We start from the raw sequence: 16,593 nt of genomic DNA, 5'->3' as shown, positions 1-16,593 counted from the left end.
GAGGCCTGTGTTGGCTGCATGCCAAATAGCACCCCATTCCCCTTCATAGTGCAATATTTTTAAACAGAGCCCTACGGGCCATTTGGGACGTAGACATGGACAAATCCTCCCAAAGCCTACGCTGCACTTCTGTCCCTGAGCTCAGGTGACCCTCTCCACTCTTTCTTTTCTCTCTGTTCTCCTCCCTTGCTCTCTCCCTCTCCACTTTTTCCTCTCCATTCGTTCAGATGAGTTACAGGTTGTGTTCATTTCAAAGCTTCTGTCCTTAAAGTCTGCCGTTGGACTTTATAATGAAGACTGTCACGGATCCCTCCGGAACTATCATCACGCACACCTGTCCTCTATTTCCACTGATTAGTATTTTGTATTTATGTGCCCTTTGGTTTCCATTGGGGGTTGATTATTGTCACAATGTCCATTGGTGCGTGTGAGTACCTGGGTTTTGGGCTTTCATGCCCTTATGGATTGCGCAAATGATTACGGGTCTCGTCCCGTGCGTTAACCATTGTGCGCGTGTGTATTTATTCGAGGTACTCCTCGCTCTTTTGTTTGGGTTTCAACCCTGTGTTTTTGTTACATGTTTGTTTGGTCTTCATCCCCGTGCCTTTACACGGCACGCCGTAATTTGGGTACAGTAAAAAAAACGCTATTACGCATTCCTCCCGAATCATTTATACCAGCGTGACAAAGACTTCATTGTGAGAGAAGTCTTGTGACTAATGTGTATCCTACTCTATATAATAATCATAATTCCTTTCAGCGACAACGGGCTACAAGTCAATTGAAAGAGAGTGTGTGTGTCTGTATGTCTGTAAGTCTGTTTAGTCAATTTAGCCATGCTACTTGTCTCTGCCCGTCTGAAGGGGGTGGACACTTCCTCCACTGTTTCACTCCCTATCCTCCGCTTCCTCCACTCCCAAACACCAGCCAATCACCACCAAGGACAAGCCTCTGTAGGGTGCCATTTGGACGAAGACTGTGTTTTCTCTCTGGTATCAGCAAAGTCCATTATCTACTGTGTCGGACTCTGTTCAAAGGAGTTATGGAACTGTTATAGAAAGTGTCTCGCGCCAGCAGCTATAAGATTAGGCCATCAACAACCTGTTAAATGTGAAAACAAAGGTGTTATGTAAACTAATGAGTAGCAGATTACAGATAACATACTGCCCCAATTGTGAATAATAACAACAACAAGATGTAGATTGCATTTTGACTGTATTTCTTAGCTAAGTAGATGTTTGATGGGAACTAGAATATAGACAAAGGAAGTTGCAGGTACACCACATATTATCATCTTAAATATATTTTATTTGTTTAAAACTAAGAGAGGGGGTATGTAGTGCATTCAGATGGATTGATTGTATACATGCACAATTCTTTAGAGTGTGGGGGTGATGATGGAAAGATTAGTGTGTGTGTGTGTGTGTGTGTGTGTGTGTGTGTGTGTGTGTGTGTGTGTGTGTGTGTGTGTGTGTGTGTGTGTGTGTGTGTGTGTGTGTGTGTGTGTGTGTGTGTGTGTGTGTGTGTGTGTGTGTTTGACCAGTATGAACACTGTTGCTGTAAAACACCCAAAAATCACAGTAATTCCAGTAAAGATTGTGTTTGAAAAAACAGAAGTAGTGACACACCGTCCATCAGTTATTTTTCCCTTCCATATCATTGTTTTTCAGTCACGTTCCATTTTCCCTCTCTCCATAGTTTGATGTGTGGTCAAAGAGAAGTTAGACTCTGGGGATGTGTCCCAAATAACACCCTATTCCCTACATAGTGCATTACTTTTGACCAGAGCCCCCTATGGGCCCTGTTCTAAAGTAGTGCACTAAATAGAGACTAGGGTTCCATTTGGGATGCATGCAAAGTCTGGCCATGATGACCTCAGCGGTCAGCATTCATCCTGCGTAATTTGGCCGGCAGGTTGTCCTCTGGTCGGCCCCCTCCTGAGGGCAGAGGGGTGTGGATACGGGCGGGGACAGGGGCTGGGGTGGGGGGCAGCTGCAGGTCTCCAGTGGACTGGGTCATGGGTTCAAAGCCCAGTTTCAAGGCCTTGAGCTGCAGCCGAGCTGCAGCCTCTGGACCGGGGGAGGAGCTGAGACGCTGCAACTTGAGAGGCAGGTCTCCAGTACTACAGGCCTTCTCGGAGTGCTGGGAGCTCAGCATCAGAACCTTCCTCTGTAGGTCCTCCTTCCCAGACGAGCTCATCCTCTGAAGCTTACTGGGCAGCCTGGACTGCCCTGCCCGCTCCTCCCTGTCCGTAGTGTTGATGCAGTCCACAGAGAAGACCCGGGCACGTCGGGCGTGCCCGTGGCTCTCGCCCAGCGTGGGGGTGGAGAGGGGTGAAGGCAGGGAGGATTTCTCGTCGTGATCCTTGACGCTGTAGGGTGGGGTGTTGACCTCGAAAGTGCTGTGGAACTGGGAGTAGTCCACCCTGAAGAATCCCTCCTCCAGAGACATGACAGGCAGGAAGCGGTGGCCCCACAACACCTCATCCTCCGTGTACGATGTCCGCGCCTGACACGTCATACCTGAGAGAGAGGGAGAAAGAGAGGGAATTAAAAAGTGAAACTCAGTCTCCAGCATTGACTAGGCAGCACAAACACAGGTGTTAAATAGCCTTGTCATTTTTTATAAATATGATGAAAATATTGTAGAGTTCAGTTAACATCAAACAATAAGGCATGGAAGAAAGAGAAAAATGATGCAGCAACCAACCCCCTCCTGCTTATCTCATCCTCTCCCTCCACCCCCCTTCTCTTTTTTTCTCTTCCACTCTCAGCATGTGTGGAAACAATTCAGTCTTTGAATTGTTGTCTGACAGCATGAGAAAAAGCAATTTCCCTGACACAGACCTACTTTGGCACAGACCTCCCTCACTCTTGCCATAGAGGGGAGATTTAAATGCTGGTGCACCCTTAAATCTAGCTGGAAGACGTTTGCCGTTCCTCTGATGGCTCATAAAAATGGCCACGGCACTGTTACTCATCGAAAAGTTTCCACTAATAGGTATGGCTGAGGCTGACCCTGAGACAAACAGATATTGCACTCACTGTTTACCTCCCTCTGCCTCTGCAGAGTGTGGGGCCATTGGCTCAAATGAGCTTGATGGAGACAGCTGACTAAAGGAGATATTGGCTGCAAGTCGTTCTAGGCTGGGAGTCATAGCTCGATACCTTTCTTTTCTATATCTAGCTCTGTCTCAACCACATCCTACCTGATTCTACAGCTGTTATTTTGTATCCATGGCAATCACTAGAGGCCTAAGGTGACACATCCCTTTGATCAGTGTTGTAATGCATTTAGTCATAATTACCAGTTGTTTATTTCTCCTATCAATAGTACTAATAGACTTACTCATATAAATAAGTTGAATCTAGTCTACCATAAACAAAACATGATACTCCTAAGTAAAGAGCAGTAACATTGTAGCAGAAATTGCAGCATCCATGCATCAATAAAAAGAAAACATGTAGCACCTGTAGCCAAGGAAAGGGTATTCTGGTATTGCTATCAGCGTGATGTTCTATAGTCCTATATGAAAAGGTGGTTGGTTACATTACATCCTAGTCCTATTTAAAAAGGTCTCTAAGAGTCAGCCAGATAATGACCGAAGCATCATCCTGAGCACAGCCTTCTCTGGGTGCCTCATTAATAAATGCATTGGCAACGTCGTCCCAACAGCGACAGTACATACATATCCCAACCAGAAGCCATGGATTAGAGGCAACATACACACTGAGCTAAAGGCTAGAGCTTCCACTTTCAAGGAGCGAGACATTAACCCGGACTCTTATAAGAAATGTCATTATGCCCTTCGATGAACCATCCAACAGGCAAATCGTCAATACAAGACTAAGATCGAAGCCCACTATATCAGCTCTGACCCTCGTCGGATGTGACAGGGCTTGCAAACTATCACAGATTGCAGTGATTACAGTGACACGAGCTGACCAGACTAGTTAAATACCTTCTATGCTCACTTCGAGGCAAGCAACACTGAACCATGCGTGAGAGAACCAGCTGTTCCAGAGGACTGTGATCAAACTCTCCTTAGCTGATGTGAGTAAGACCTTTAAAGAGGTTAACATTCACAAGGCCAAAGGGACAGATGGATTACCAGGAGAATGCGCTGATTTCAACCTCTCCCTCACCCAGTCTGTAATACCTACATGTTTCAAGCAAATAACCATCGTTCCTGTGCCCAAGAACGCAAAGGTAAACTTTATGAATGACTATCACCCTGTAGCACTCAAATCAAATCAAATCCAATTCTATTGGTCACATACACATGGTTATCAGATGTTATTGTGAGTGCAGCGAAATGCTTGTGCTTCTAGTTCCAGTGCAGCAATATCTAACAGGTAATATTTAAAAATTCCACAACAAATACCTAATACACATAAATCTAAGTAAGGAATGGAATAAGAATCTGTGCCTCTTTTCTTGAACTCATGGGGAAAACAAAAGAAATCAGCCAAAAATTGCAAGCCGAAGAACACCATTCCAACAGTGTCTCACGGGGGTGGCAGCATCATGTTGTCGGGGTGCTTTGCTGCATCATGAGGGAGGAAAATTGATATATCTCAAGACACCAGTCAGGAAGTTAAAGCTTGGTCACAAATTGGTCTTCCAAATGGACAATGACCCCAATCATACTTCCAAAGTTGTGGCAAAATGGCTTAAGGACAACAAAGTCAAGGTATTGGAGTGGCCATCACAAAGCCCTGACCTCAATCCAATGGAAATTTGTGGGCAGAACTGAAAAAGCATGTGTGAGCAAGGAGGCCTACAACCTCAGTTACACCAGCTCTGTCAGGAGGAAGGGGCCAAAATTCACCCAACTTATTGTGGGAAGCCTGTGGAAGACTACCCGAAACGTTTGACCGAAGTTAAACAATTTAAAGGCAATGCTACCAAATTCTAATTGAGTGTATGTAAACTTCTGACCCACTGGGAATGTGATGAAAGAAATAAAAGCTGAAATAAATCATTCTCTCTACTATTATTCTGACATTTCACATTCTTAAAATAAAGTGGTGATCCTAATTGACCTAAAACAAATAATTTTTACGAGGATTAAATTTCAGGACTTGTGAAAAACTGTGTTTAAATGTATTTGACAGAGGTGTATGTAAACTTCCGAATTCAACTGTATTTTATGTACTGTATTAAATAATTCAGCACTTTGATGGTGGTCACCAGCATACCAGCATACCATGTCATCCGTGTCCAGCAAAAACACAGCGAATGTAAACTTCCAACTTCAACTGTATGAGATGAGTAATGTGAGATATGTCAACATTATTAAAGTGGCATTATTAAAGTGATTCGTGTTCCATTTATTAAAGTGGCCAATGATTTCAGGTCTATATGTAGGCAGCAGCCTCTCTGTGCTAGTGGTAGCTGTTTAACAGTCTGATGGCCTTGAGATAGAAGCTGTTTTTCAGTCTCTTGGTCCCAGCTTTGATGCACCTGTACTGACCTCGCCTTTTGGATGGTAGCGGGGTGAACAGGCAGTGGCTCGGGTGGTTGTTGTCCTTGATTATATTGTTGGCCTTCCTGTGACATCGGTTAATGTAAGTTTCCTGGAGGGTAGGTAGTTTGCCGCCAGTGATGCGTTGTGCAGACCGCACCACCCTCTGGAGAGCCCTGCCGACAGGATCCTCTGAATTGTGCATCTGTAAAGGTTTGTGAGGGTTTTAGGTGACAAGCCAAATTTCTTCAGCCTACTGAGGTTGTAGAGGCACTGTTGCACCTTCTTCAACACACTGTCTGTGTGGGTGGACCATTTTCATTTGTACGCCATGGAACTTAAAACTTTCCACCTTCTCCACTGCTGTCCTGTCGATGTGGGTAGGGGGGAGCTCCCTCCACTGTTTCCTGAAGTCCACGATCATCTCCTTTGTTTGGTTGATGTTGAGCCTTCTCCCTGTAGACTCTCGTCGTTGTTGGTAATCAAGCCTACTAGTGTTGTCTGCAAACTTGATGATTGAGTTGAAGGTGAACAGGGAATACAGGAGGTCGATGAGCACGCACCCTTGTGGGGCCCCAGTGTTGAGGATCAACAAAGGGGAGATGTTGTTTCCTACCTTCACCACCTGGGGGTGGCCCTTCAGGAAGTCCAGGACCCAATTGTGCAGGGCAGGGTTGAGACCCAGGGCCTCAAGCTTAATGATGAGCTTGGATGGTACTATGGTGTTGAATGCTGAGCTATAGTCAATAAATTGCATTCTTACATACAGTGCCTTACAAAATGATTCATCCCCCTTGGCGTTTTTCCTATTTTGTTGCATTACAACCTGTAATTCAAATGTATTTTAAATTTGTATTTCATTTTGGCCATCAAAGAAAATGCTATGTCTGGTGCAAACCCAACAACTCTCATCACTTTGAGAACCCTCTCCCCACAGTGAAGCATGGTGGTGGCAGCATCATGCTGTGGGAATGTTTTTCATCAGCAGGGACTGGGTAACTGGTCAGAATTGAAGGAATGGCACTAAATACAGGGAAAATCTAAAAAAGTTGAAAAGTTATGCACGCTCAAGTTTTCAGTTTTTTGTTCCACAATAAAAAATATTTTGCATCTTCAAAGTGGTAGGCATGTTGTGTAAATCAAATGATACAAACACCCCCAAAAATCTATTTTAATTCCAGGTTGTAAGGCAACAAAATAGGGAAAATGCCAAAGGGGGTGAATACTTTCGCAAGCCACTGTAGGTATTCCTCTGGTCCAGATGGAATAGAGCAGTGTGCAGTGTGATGGCGATTGGACCATTTGTGGACCTATTGGGGCGGTAAGCAAATTGAAGTGGGTCTAGGGTGACAGATAAGGTGGAGGTGATATGATCCTTGACTAGTCTCTCAAAGCACTTCATGATGGCAGAAGTGAGTGCCACAGGGCAATAGTAATTTAGTTCAGTTACCTTTGCATTCTTGGGTACAGGAACAATTATGGCCATCTTATTAAAGGATGTGGGGACAGCAGATTGGGATAGGGAGAGATTGAATATGTCTGTAAACACACCAGCCAGCTGGTCTGTGCATGCTCTGAGGACGCAGCTAGGGATGCTGTCTAGGCCGGCAGCCTTGCGAGGGTTAACATGTTTAAATATCAGACTCATGTCTGCCACAGAGAAGGAGAGCCCACAGTCCTTGGTAGCGGGCCGCGTCGGTGGCACTGTATTATCCTCGAAGGTGAAGGCAGAGAAGGTGTTTAGTTTGTCTGGAAGCAAGACGTTGGTGTATGCGACGTGGCTGGTTTTCCTTTTGTAGTCCGTGATTGTCTGTAGACCCTGCCACATATGTCTTGTGTCTGAGCCGTTGAATTGCAACTCGACTTTGTCTCTATACTGACATTTAGCTTTTTTTATTGCCTTGCGTGAGTGAATGACTACTCTGTTTTTATTCTGTCATATTCCCAGTCACCTTGCCATGGTTAAATGCGGTGGTACACGCTTTCAGTTTTGTGCAAATGCTGCCATGCACTGAGAATCCAGGTGGCTGTACCGACTCCAACAGCATATCCCGAAAGAGTGATACAGAGTATGTTACAATCCCTGATGTCTCTCTGGAAAGCAACCCGTGCCCAGATTTTGTCAACTTTGTTATCTAGGGACTGGACATTAGCAAGTAATATACTCGGAAGCGGTGGGTCTTCGAAGTCCGACTCCCTCTCCTCTGGCGGTGTTGTTTTGTATCGGCCTCTGGAATCAGTTCAAATGCCCTGTGTGGTGCGGACAAAGGATGCCAGGACAACAACCTCTCCCTCAACATCAGTAAGACAAAGGAGCTGATTCTGGACTACAGGAAACGGAGAGCTGAGCATGCCCCCCATTCACATCGATGGGGTTGTAGTGGAGTAGGTTGAGCGCTTCAAATTCCTTTGTCCACATCACTAAAGGATCTACTAAGAGGACAATACCTCTTCCCCCTCAAGAGGCTGAAAAGATGGACCCTCAGATGGCATGGGCCCTCAGATCCTCAAAAAGTTATACAGCTGCAACATCAAGAGCATCTTGACTTGCTCCATCACCGCTTGGTATGGCAACTGCTTGGCATCCGATCGCAAGGCATTACAGAGGGTAGTGCATATGGCCCAGTATATCACTGTGGCCAAGCTCCCTGCCATCCACAACCTCTATACCAGGTGGTGTCAGAGGTAGGCCCAAAGAATTGTCAAAGACTCCAGCCACCCAAGTCATAGACTGTTCTCTCTGCTAACGCACGGCAAGTAGTACCAGTGCACCAAGTCTGAAACCAACAGAACCCTGAACAGAATTTAACCCCAAGTCATAAGACTTCTAAACAAGACTGATAAATAATGAATCAAATGGCTACCTGCAATGTCCTTTTTTTGCACTAACTCTCTTGCACTGAATCTATGCACATACAGTGCACATACCCACACACTCACACACACACCCAGACATACAGTAGGGCAAAAAAGTATTTAGTCAGCCACCAATTGTGCAAGTTCTCCCACTTAAAAATATGAGAGAGGCCTGTAATTTTCATCATAGGTACACTTAAACTATGACAGACAAATGGAGAAAAAAAATCCAGAAAATCACATTGTAGGATTTTTAATGAATTTATTTGCAAATGATGGTGGAAAATAAGTATTTGGTCAATAACAAAAGTTTATCTCAATACTTTGTTATATACCCTTTGTTGGCAATGACAGAGGTCCAACGTTTTCTGTAAGTCTTCACAAGGTTTTCACAAACTGTTGCTGGTATTTCGGCCCATTCCTCCATGCAGATCTCCTCTAGAGCAGTGATGTTTTGGGGCTGTTACTAGGCAACACGGACTTTCAATTCCCTCCAAAGATTTTCTATGGGGTTGAGATCTGGAGACTGGCTAGGCCACTCCAGGACCTTGAAATGCTTCTTATGAAGCCACTCCTTCGTTGCCCGGGTGGTGTGTTTGGGATCATTGTCATGCTGAAAGACCCAGCCACGTTTTATCATCAATGCCCTTGCTGATGGAAGGAGGTTTTCACTCAAAATCTCACGATACATGGCCCCATTAATTTTTTCCTTTACACGGATCAGTCGTCCTGGTCCCTTTGCAGAAAAACAGCCCCAAAGCATGATGTTTCCACCCCCATGCTTCACAGTAGGTATGGTGTTCTTTGGATGCAACTCAGCATTCTTTGTCCTCATCTGACCATATGACATTCTCCCAATCTTCTTCTGGATCATCCAAATGCTCTCTAGCAAACTTCAGACGGGCCTGGACATGTACTGGCTTAAGCAGGGGGACACGTCTGGCACTGCAGGATTTGAGTCCCTGGCGGCGTAGTGTGTTACTGATGGTAGGCTTTGTTACTTTGGTCCCAGCTCTCTGCAGGTCATTCACTAGGTCCCCCCATGTGGTTTTGGGATTTTTGCCCACCGTTCTTGTGATAATTTTGACACCACGGGGTAAGATCTTGTGTGGAGCCCCAGATCGAGGGAGATTATCAGTGGTCTTGTATGTCTTCCAATTCCTAATAATTGCTCCCACTGTTGATTTCTTCAAAACAAGCTGCTTACCTATTTCAGATTCAGTTTTCTCAGCCTGGTGCAGGTCTACAATTTTGTTTCTGGTGTCCTTTGACAGCTCTTTGGTCTTGGCCATAGTGGAGTTTGGAGTGTGACTGTTTGAGGTTGTGGACAGGTGTCTTTTATACTGATAACAAGTTCAAACAGGTGCCATTAATACAGGTAACGAGTGGAGGACAGAGGAGCCTCTTAAAGAAGAAGTTACAGGTCTGTGAGAGCCAGAAATCTTGCTTGTTTGTAGGTGACCAAATACTTATTTTCCACCATAATTTGCAAATTAAATTCATTAAAAATCCTACAATGTGATTTTCTGGATTTTTTTCTAATTTTGTCTGTCATAGTTGAAGTGTACCTATGATGAAAATTACAGGCCTCTCTCATCTTTTTAAGTGGGAGAACTTGCACAATTGGTGGCTGACTAAATACTTTTTTGCCCCACTGTACATGTCACGACTTCCGCCAAAGTTGGCTCCCCTGCCTGTTCGGGCGGTGCTCGGCGGTCGTCGTCACCATCCTACTTGCCGCTACCGATCCCTTTTTCGTTTGTCTGTTGGTTTTGTCTTATTAGTTTCACCTGTGTGTATTTTAGTTTAATTAGCGTCCTTATATATAGTAGTTTGTCCCGCCCTTGTTTTGTGCGGGATTGTTTTTGTTATCCTGTTATATGGTGGTTTTTCGTGTGTTTTATTCTCCGGACTATTTTGGTCCTGTGTTAGGGCTGGGTATTTTATTCGCCCTGTGTGTTGGCGTGACCGTCGTTTGTGCGCCGGAGAATAAACTGACAAATAACTGAAACCTGCTCTCTGCGCCTGATTCCACCCACCTTAGTAATTCGTGACAGTACATATGCACACTTACGCCATACACACGCTGCTGTTAATGCCCATTACAGTGCCTTTGGAAAGTATTCAGGCCCCTTCCCTTTTTCCACATTTGGTTACATTACAGCCTGAGACTAAAATGGATTAAATAAATAAAAATATCGTTAGCAATACCTCATAATGACAAAGTAAAAACAGGTTTTTAGACATTTTTTCAAATGTATTAAAAATAATTATTTACATTAGTATTCAGACCCTTTGCATACAACCCGTGACTTGTTTCTACAACTTGATTGGAGTCCACCTGTGGCAAATTCAATTGATTGGACATGATTTGGAAAGGCACACACCTGTCTCTATAAGGTCTCACAGTTGACAGTGCATGTCAGAGCAAAAACTCTTGGCCACTCTTGGCCATGATTACAGACACCTGTGTCTTTTGACACTACATAAACGAGTCATCCCGCAGTGTTTGTGATGACACCCTGATGAAGACAGCTTGGCTGTCGAAACATTGGTAATTAAATTTTTGCATCTGAGCTCCTAGAGTGTGCTCTCTTTTATTTTCAGGAGCAAAAACCAAGCCATGAGGTTGAAGGAATTGTTCGTAGAGCTCCGAGTGAGGATTGTGTTGAGACACAGATCTAGGAAAGGTTACCAAAAAATGTCTGCAGCATTGAAGGTCCCCCCAGAACACAGTGGCCACCATCATTCTTAAATGGAAGTTTGGAACCACCAAGACTCTTCCTAGAGCTGTCCTCCCAACCAATCTGAGCAATCAGGGGAGAAGGGTCTTCGTCAGGGAGGTAACCAAGAACCCGATGGTCACTCTGACAGAGCTCTAGAGTTCATCTGTGTAGATGGGAGAACCTTCCAGAAGGACAACCATCTCTGCAGCACTCCACCAATCAGGCCTGTATGGTAGAGTGACCAGACAGAAACCACTCTTCAGTAAAAGGCACATGACAGCCCGCTTGGAGTTTGCCAAAAGGCACCTAAAGACTCTCAGACAATGAGAAACAAGATTCTCTGGTCTGATGAAACCAAGATTCAACTCTTTGCCTGAATTCCAAGCTTCACGTCTGGAAAAAACCTGGCACCATCCCTACGGTGAAGCATGGTGGTGGCAGCATCATGCTGTGGAGATGTTAAGTACAGAGAGATCCGTGATGAAAACCTGCCCCAGAGCGCTCAGGACCTCAGACTGGGGCGAAGGTTCACCTTCCAACAAGACAACAACACACAGCCAAGACAACGCAGGAGTGGCTTTGGGACTGAATGTCTCTGAATGTCCTTGAGTGTCCCAGCCAGAACCCGGTCTTGAACCCGATCGAAAATCTCTGGAGAGACCTTAAAATAGCTGTGCAGTGACACTCCCAATCCAGCCTGACAGAGTTTGAGAATATCTGCAGAGAAGAATGGGATAATCTCCCCAAATGCAAGTGTGCCAACCTCGTAGCGTCATACAGAAGACTCGCTGCCAAATGTGCTTCAACAAAGTACTGAGTAAAGGGTCTGAATACTTATGTAAATGTGATATTAATACATTTCTAGAAATGTGTTTTTGTTTTGGCATTATGGAGTATTGTGTGTAGATTGATGAGAAAAAAAAACAATTACATTTTTTTTAGAATAAGGCTGTAACCTAACAAAATGTGAAAAAAGTCTAGGGGTCTGAATACTTTCCCAAGGCAAGTTATGCGTTCAGTACATAGCTACCGCAATTATCTCTTACCCCTGCATATCGACTCGTTACTGGTACTTCCTGTATTTAGCCATGTTATTTCTACTCGTTTAAAAAAAAAATCGTTATCCATCATATATTATTTTGATCTTTAACTCTGCATTGTTGGAAAAGGACCCATAAGTAAGCATTTCACTGTAAGTCTACACCTGTTATCTACGAAGCATGTGACATACAATTGTATATTGATTTTTTTATTTGATTTGACAAGCCAGGTTTTTATTTGACCTCATCTCTTGTAAAATAGCCACTTATGAGACCTGTATTGCTCTGTTCATTTTTTAAATGAACCTTTATTTAACTAGGCAAGTCAGTTAATAACAAATTCGTATATATAATGAAGGCCTACCAGGGAACAGTGGGTTAACTGCCTTGTTCGGGGGAAGAACAACATCTTTTTTTTACCTTGTCAGCTCAGGGATTCAATCCAGCAACCTTTCGGTTACTGGCCCAACCTGTTGACCCAAACAGAGCTGGCTGACTGCAGAAAGAGAAACTGATCCTTTCTCTGACATTTGACTGACACAGTGATATCACTACCAAGGGGTTATCACAACCTAAGCCTAAGGTTATACCCAAACCCATGACTATCATCAAACCAAACCAAAGCTGAAATGAATTAAAGTTATTTTATATTTCTGCATATAGAATAATTTGCTATAATTTATTATTGATGGTGGATACATGACTGGGAAGGTATACAGGTGCAGCAGGAAGTGATGTGGCTTCAGGGCCCGGTGTTCCTGCCAGTTCGCCCAATCATCATCCAGGTATCCTGAGATACACTGACAGTATGTTATGTTTTGTGGGTCTTGAATGAAAATGAAAGCAGCTGAGCAAGTGAGCAAACAGCTGGTGGACAGAGAGTGACGTGTCCATGCAGAGAGCCTTTTGTAAAGCCTCCACTGGCACTAATCAAATGGACCATTTCCATAATACAATGCCTCTTCTTCTCCGAGCGACTTTTCAATCCTACCACTGGCTCTCTTCATCTAACACACACACACACACACACACACACACACACACACACACACACACACACACACACACACACACACACACACACACACACACACACACACACACACACACACACACACACACACACACACACCTGTCAGAAAGCTGTGACAACTAGGCCTACATAACACACATCTCTAGTTGAACAGGAGCTGATGCACAGTCATAGTGTGGTAGTAGAGAGACCCCATAACCATCCAATCAGAAACCAGAAAGTTGCAAAGGCTATCAGTTGGTGACAGAAGGTTTCTCAAATGGCAGGACAATGCTCTGTCTGTCTCTCAGTGGATGATATGGATGTCTTTCTCTGGGGAGTAAGGGATGTCACATTGTGCAAGGGACCACCCAGGTGACTCCAAGGCCACCTCATTCATACAGAGCAGACCCCCTCATCTGCCCCCTGCTTTGCTCCTCAGCTCAGAGAACCACAGTCCTGCTGAGAGAGAAAGAGAAAGAGAGAGGGGGGAGGCTAAAGGGGGGGGGGGCTAAAGGGGGTTAAACGTTTGGCTGCAGCCTGCCTTAATGACATTATCAACAGAGCACAGACCATGTTGCCTGCCTGCCTGCCTGCCTGCCTGCCTGCCTGCCTGCCTGCCTGCCTGCCTGCCTGCCTGCCTGCCTGCTCATCCCTCCCTCCTCCTCTAAGCCTATTCATTCTTCTGCCCAGGACAATGAGAAGAGAGGAGGGGAGAAGAACCGAGGAGAGATGAAAGGAAAAAGAGAAGGCAACAGAGAAATAAAGAAATGATGCCAGAGAAGACAAAGACTTTGTTATTTAGGTATGAAAATTAGGATGAGGAATCGTATTGTTCGATGTAGAAGACAGAAAAGCACTTGTGTTGCCGTAGGTGACCCAGCACACCTGCAGCCTGCCTGTAGATCAGTACAGCTGTTGTGTTCAACGTCTCTTACTGTTACAGAATTATCCCAGAATTAACCCTGCATCCTGCCCAGTGAGAAATACAGTAAAACTTCAGCTGAACCCCCAGCTTATTTATCTTAGTGACAATCGCATCTATGACCCTGTCTATTATACATGGGGTAGGGATGAAAACCATCCCGCAGTAATAAAACGTCCTTCATAATTCAGTCAGGAAGCCATTCCCCGGTGCTGTCCTCAATACCCAAAGTCCACCTCTCCACTGCTCGCTCTGTTTACCACTGAACGCATCCACTGAACGCATCCACTGAACGCATCCTAATATCTGCTACATTCTTACAGGGTTTTGGAGATTAAGAGAGATGTGTTAGTCTGACTCTATCTCCAGAATCTGGATGGAGATATTGCACGGGGATATGTGGCAGGTTGACATGAAGAGGTAAGGCTGGTAAGCACATAAGAATACAGTTGAATTTGAGTTCAGAGGATAGAGGTGCGAGAGAGGGATAACATCATAGCAAGCTAAAGGGTGGAGATAGGGAACGAGCAACCCACTGAATGGAAAGAGGTGGAGAATAAAAGGATCGGGAAAGGACTCAAGAGTGGAAGGATAATCAAATAAAGGCCCAGTGCACTCAAAATTCATTTTCTCCCTGTGTTTTATATCATATTGTACAACAGCTGATGAAACTACCACTGTAAATACGTGCCTTTTTTTTTTTTTTACCAATGTTATGACCTTTCAATCAGCAGGTTTGAATGGGCGGGAGTTGTGGCTTTCCATCGTGAAACTTGCTGGAGAAATAGGTTTTTGGCCCAATATTTTTGTTTGTTGCTATTTTGAATGTAAATCTATTACAGTAAGATACTTCATTATTACGCAGAAATGATTTGAAATTGAAATAAAAATGGCTACATTGGGCCTTTGAAAAGGAGGAGCCTCTTTAGGAAGAAGAGAGTAAGGGGTTAAAAGGAGGATAAAGGGTAGTGAAAGAAAATGATGAGAGAAGGGTAGGAAGAAGAGAGTACCGGGTTAACAAGAGGAGAGGAGAGAAGGTAGCGGTTTGTCACCTGTGGTCTCCACAATGCCCTCCAGGATGACAACAATCTCAAACTGTTCGTTCATGAGGGATCGCTGGGACAGGTCAAAGAAAGGGCTCTTAGGATTGATCTCATGGCAGATGGTGAGAGGTGACACTAGGAAGAGCTGGTCCGCACCCGTCCCAAAACCCACATCCAGCTCACACTGGTCCAGGGGTAGGAACTCTCCCTCCGGGGTCTGACGAGACTGGGAGAGAGGGTGGGAGAGAGAGGGAGGGGGAGAAGAGAAAGGAGAAATAGGGGGGGGGGGGGTGAAAGAGAGAGAGTTTTTTTATAGACTTTAAACTGTAGACTTGCATTTTTCCACTCTACCATGGCCTCTATTGGAGTCACTCTGCAGTGCTATTAAGATGATTGTAGATAACAGTGTGACTGGAGCAGAGTAGCCTGGAGCCTATCAATCTTCTCTACACCACCACATGCTGTTTGTCTTGTTGTTCATTTCCTATTTTCTTCCCTTCAGGAGGTGGGTGAGTGGACAGCACATAAAGCAGAACAAAGTAGGCAGCCAAAAGTAATATAGGAACATTTCAGGACATGGGGGTGCATACATTGATATATGATAGAACATTTATGTTTTAGGTGCCATTGGCCTCCAGCACAACGTAACTCTTTTCTCTTATCACCCAGCACACCATCCCATCCCCCTCCCCTTATCTCCAACCCAGGGAACCACCACACATCTGTGCCAGGAAAAAGCCACTAAACTCTGCTAGTTTCACCACTCTCCAAGGTGAGACACGCACACATACACACACTCCTTCTCTCTCTTTTGCCCCGTACCACGTGGGAGCCACAGAGGGCATTCCTTCCTCTAAATATTCAAGGCTGAAAGTTGAGAGAGGCAAAGGTCGAGTCATGCGTCCTCCGAAACATGACCCACAAAACTCTGCTTCTTAACACCCGCCCACTTAACCAATGTGTGGGAGGAAACAGCGTTCAACTGACAACTGAAGTCAGCCTGGCCAAACCCTCCCCTAACCCGGACGACGCTGGGCCAATTGTGCACCTCCCTATGGAAGTCCCAGTCACGGCAGGTTGTGGGATAGAACCCGGGTCAGTGGCAAGCCTGGCCCTTCACATTAATTTGCAGTGGATTAGATGAGGAGGTGGTGAGAAATCCCTTTTTGGACAGACCCAGCCTGCGGCGTGCTAACTGGTGCAGAAGCATTTCATTGCCCAGATGAAGACAGGGCACAGCGCTGGGCTCTCAGCTGCCTGAGCTAAGCTGAGCTGGGCTCTTCTCTTTAACTCTCTCTGTCTCTTTCATTCTCTCTCCCTCTTTCTGAAGCCTTCTCTAATAGTTCTCTCTCTCTCTCTGTGTCTCCCTCCACCTCCCCTCTCTTTTTTCCTTATACCCCTCTCTGTATCTCTCTCTATCTGTAAGTCTGTGCACAATGCAGCTGCTGGGATTTTCCGTGAGGAAAATAAGAGGGTTAATGAACATGAATGGGCCAATCAGCAAAAGCCATAACAAAGCCATCT

General features: G+C 44.9%; 1 protein-coding gene across 2 annotated transcripts in view; it reads right to left on the bottom strand.

Annotated features, from left to right (window-relative positions):
• Positions 1-1,287: 1,287 nt before the first annotated feature.
• Positions 1,288-16,593, bottom strand: part of LOC109893279 (G protein-activated inward rectifier potassium channel 1-like) — a 29,601-nt gene continuing 14,295 nt past the window's right edge. The window contains exons 2-3 of one of the 2 annotated variants that reach the window (XM_020486429.2): positions 15,079-15,295; positions 1,288-2,522 (exon numbers count right to left, since the gene is read on the bottom strand). In XM_020486429.2, the coding sequence (XP_020342018.1) occupies positions 1,876-2,522; positions 15,079-15,295 (864 nt within the window). In that variant the 3' untranslated portion in view covers positions 1,288-1,875. The remainder of the gene's footprint in view (positions 2,523-15,078; positions 15,296-16,593) is intronic. The other variant, XM_031827259.1, reaches the window with a different exon arrangement.

The sequence above is a fragment of the Oncorhynchus kisutch genome, linkage group LG6 (assembly GCF_002021735.2).
Source record: "Oncorhynchus kisutch isolate 150728-3 linkage group LG6, Okis_V2, whole genome shotgun sequence".
NCBI classification, from domain to species: domain Eukaryota; kingdom Metazoa; phylum Chordata; class Actinopteri; order Salmoniformes; family Salmonidae; genus Oncorhynchus; species Oncorhynchus kisutch.
Note: the sequence above shows the minus strand (reverse complement) of the source record. Positions and strands in the feature narration are given on the sequence as shown.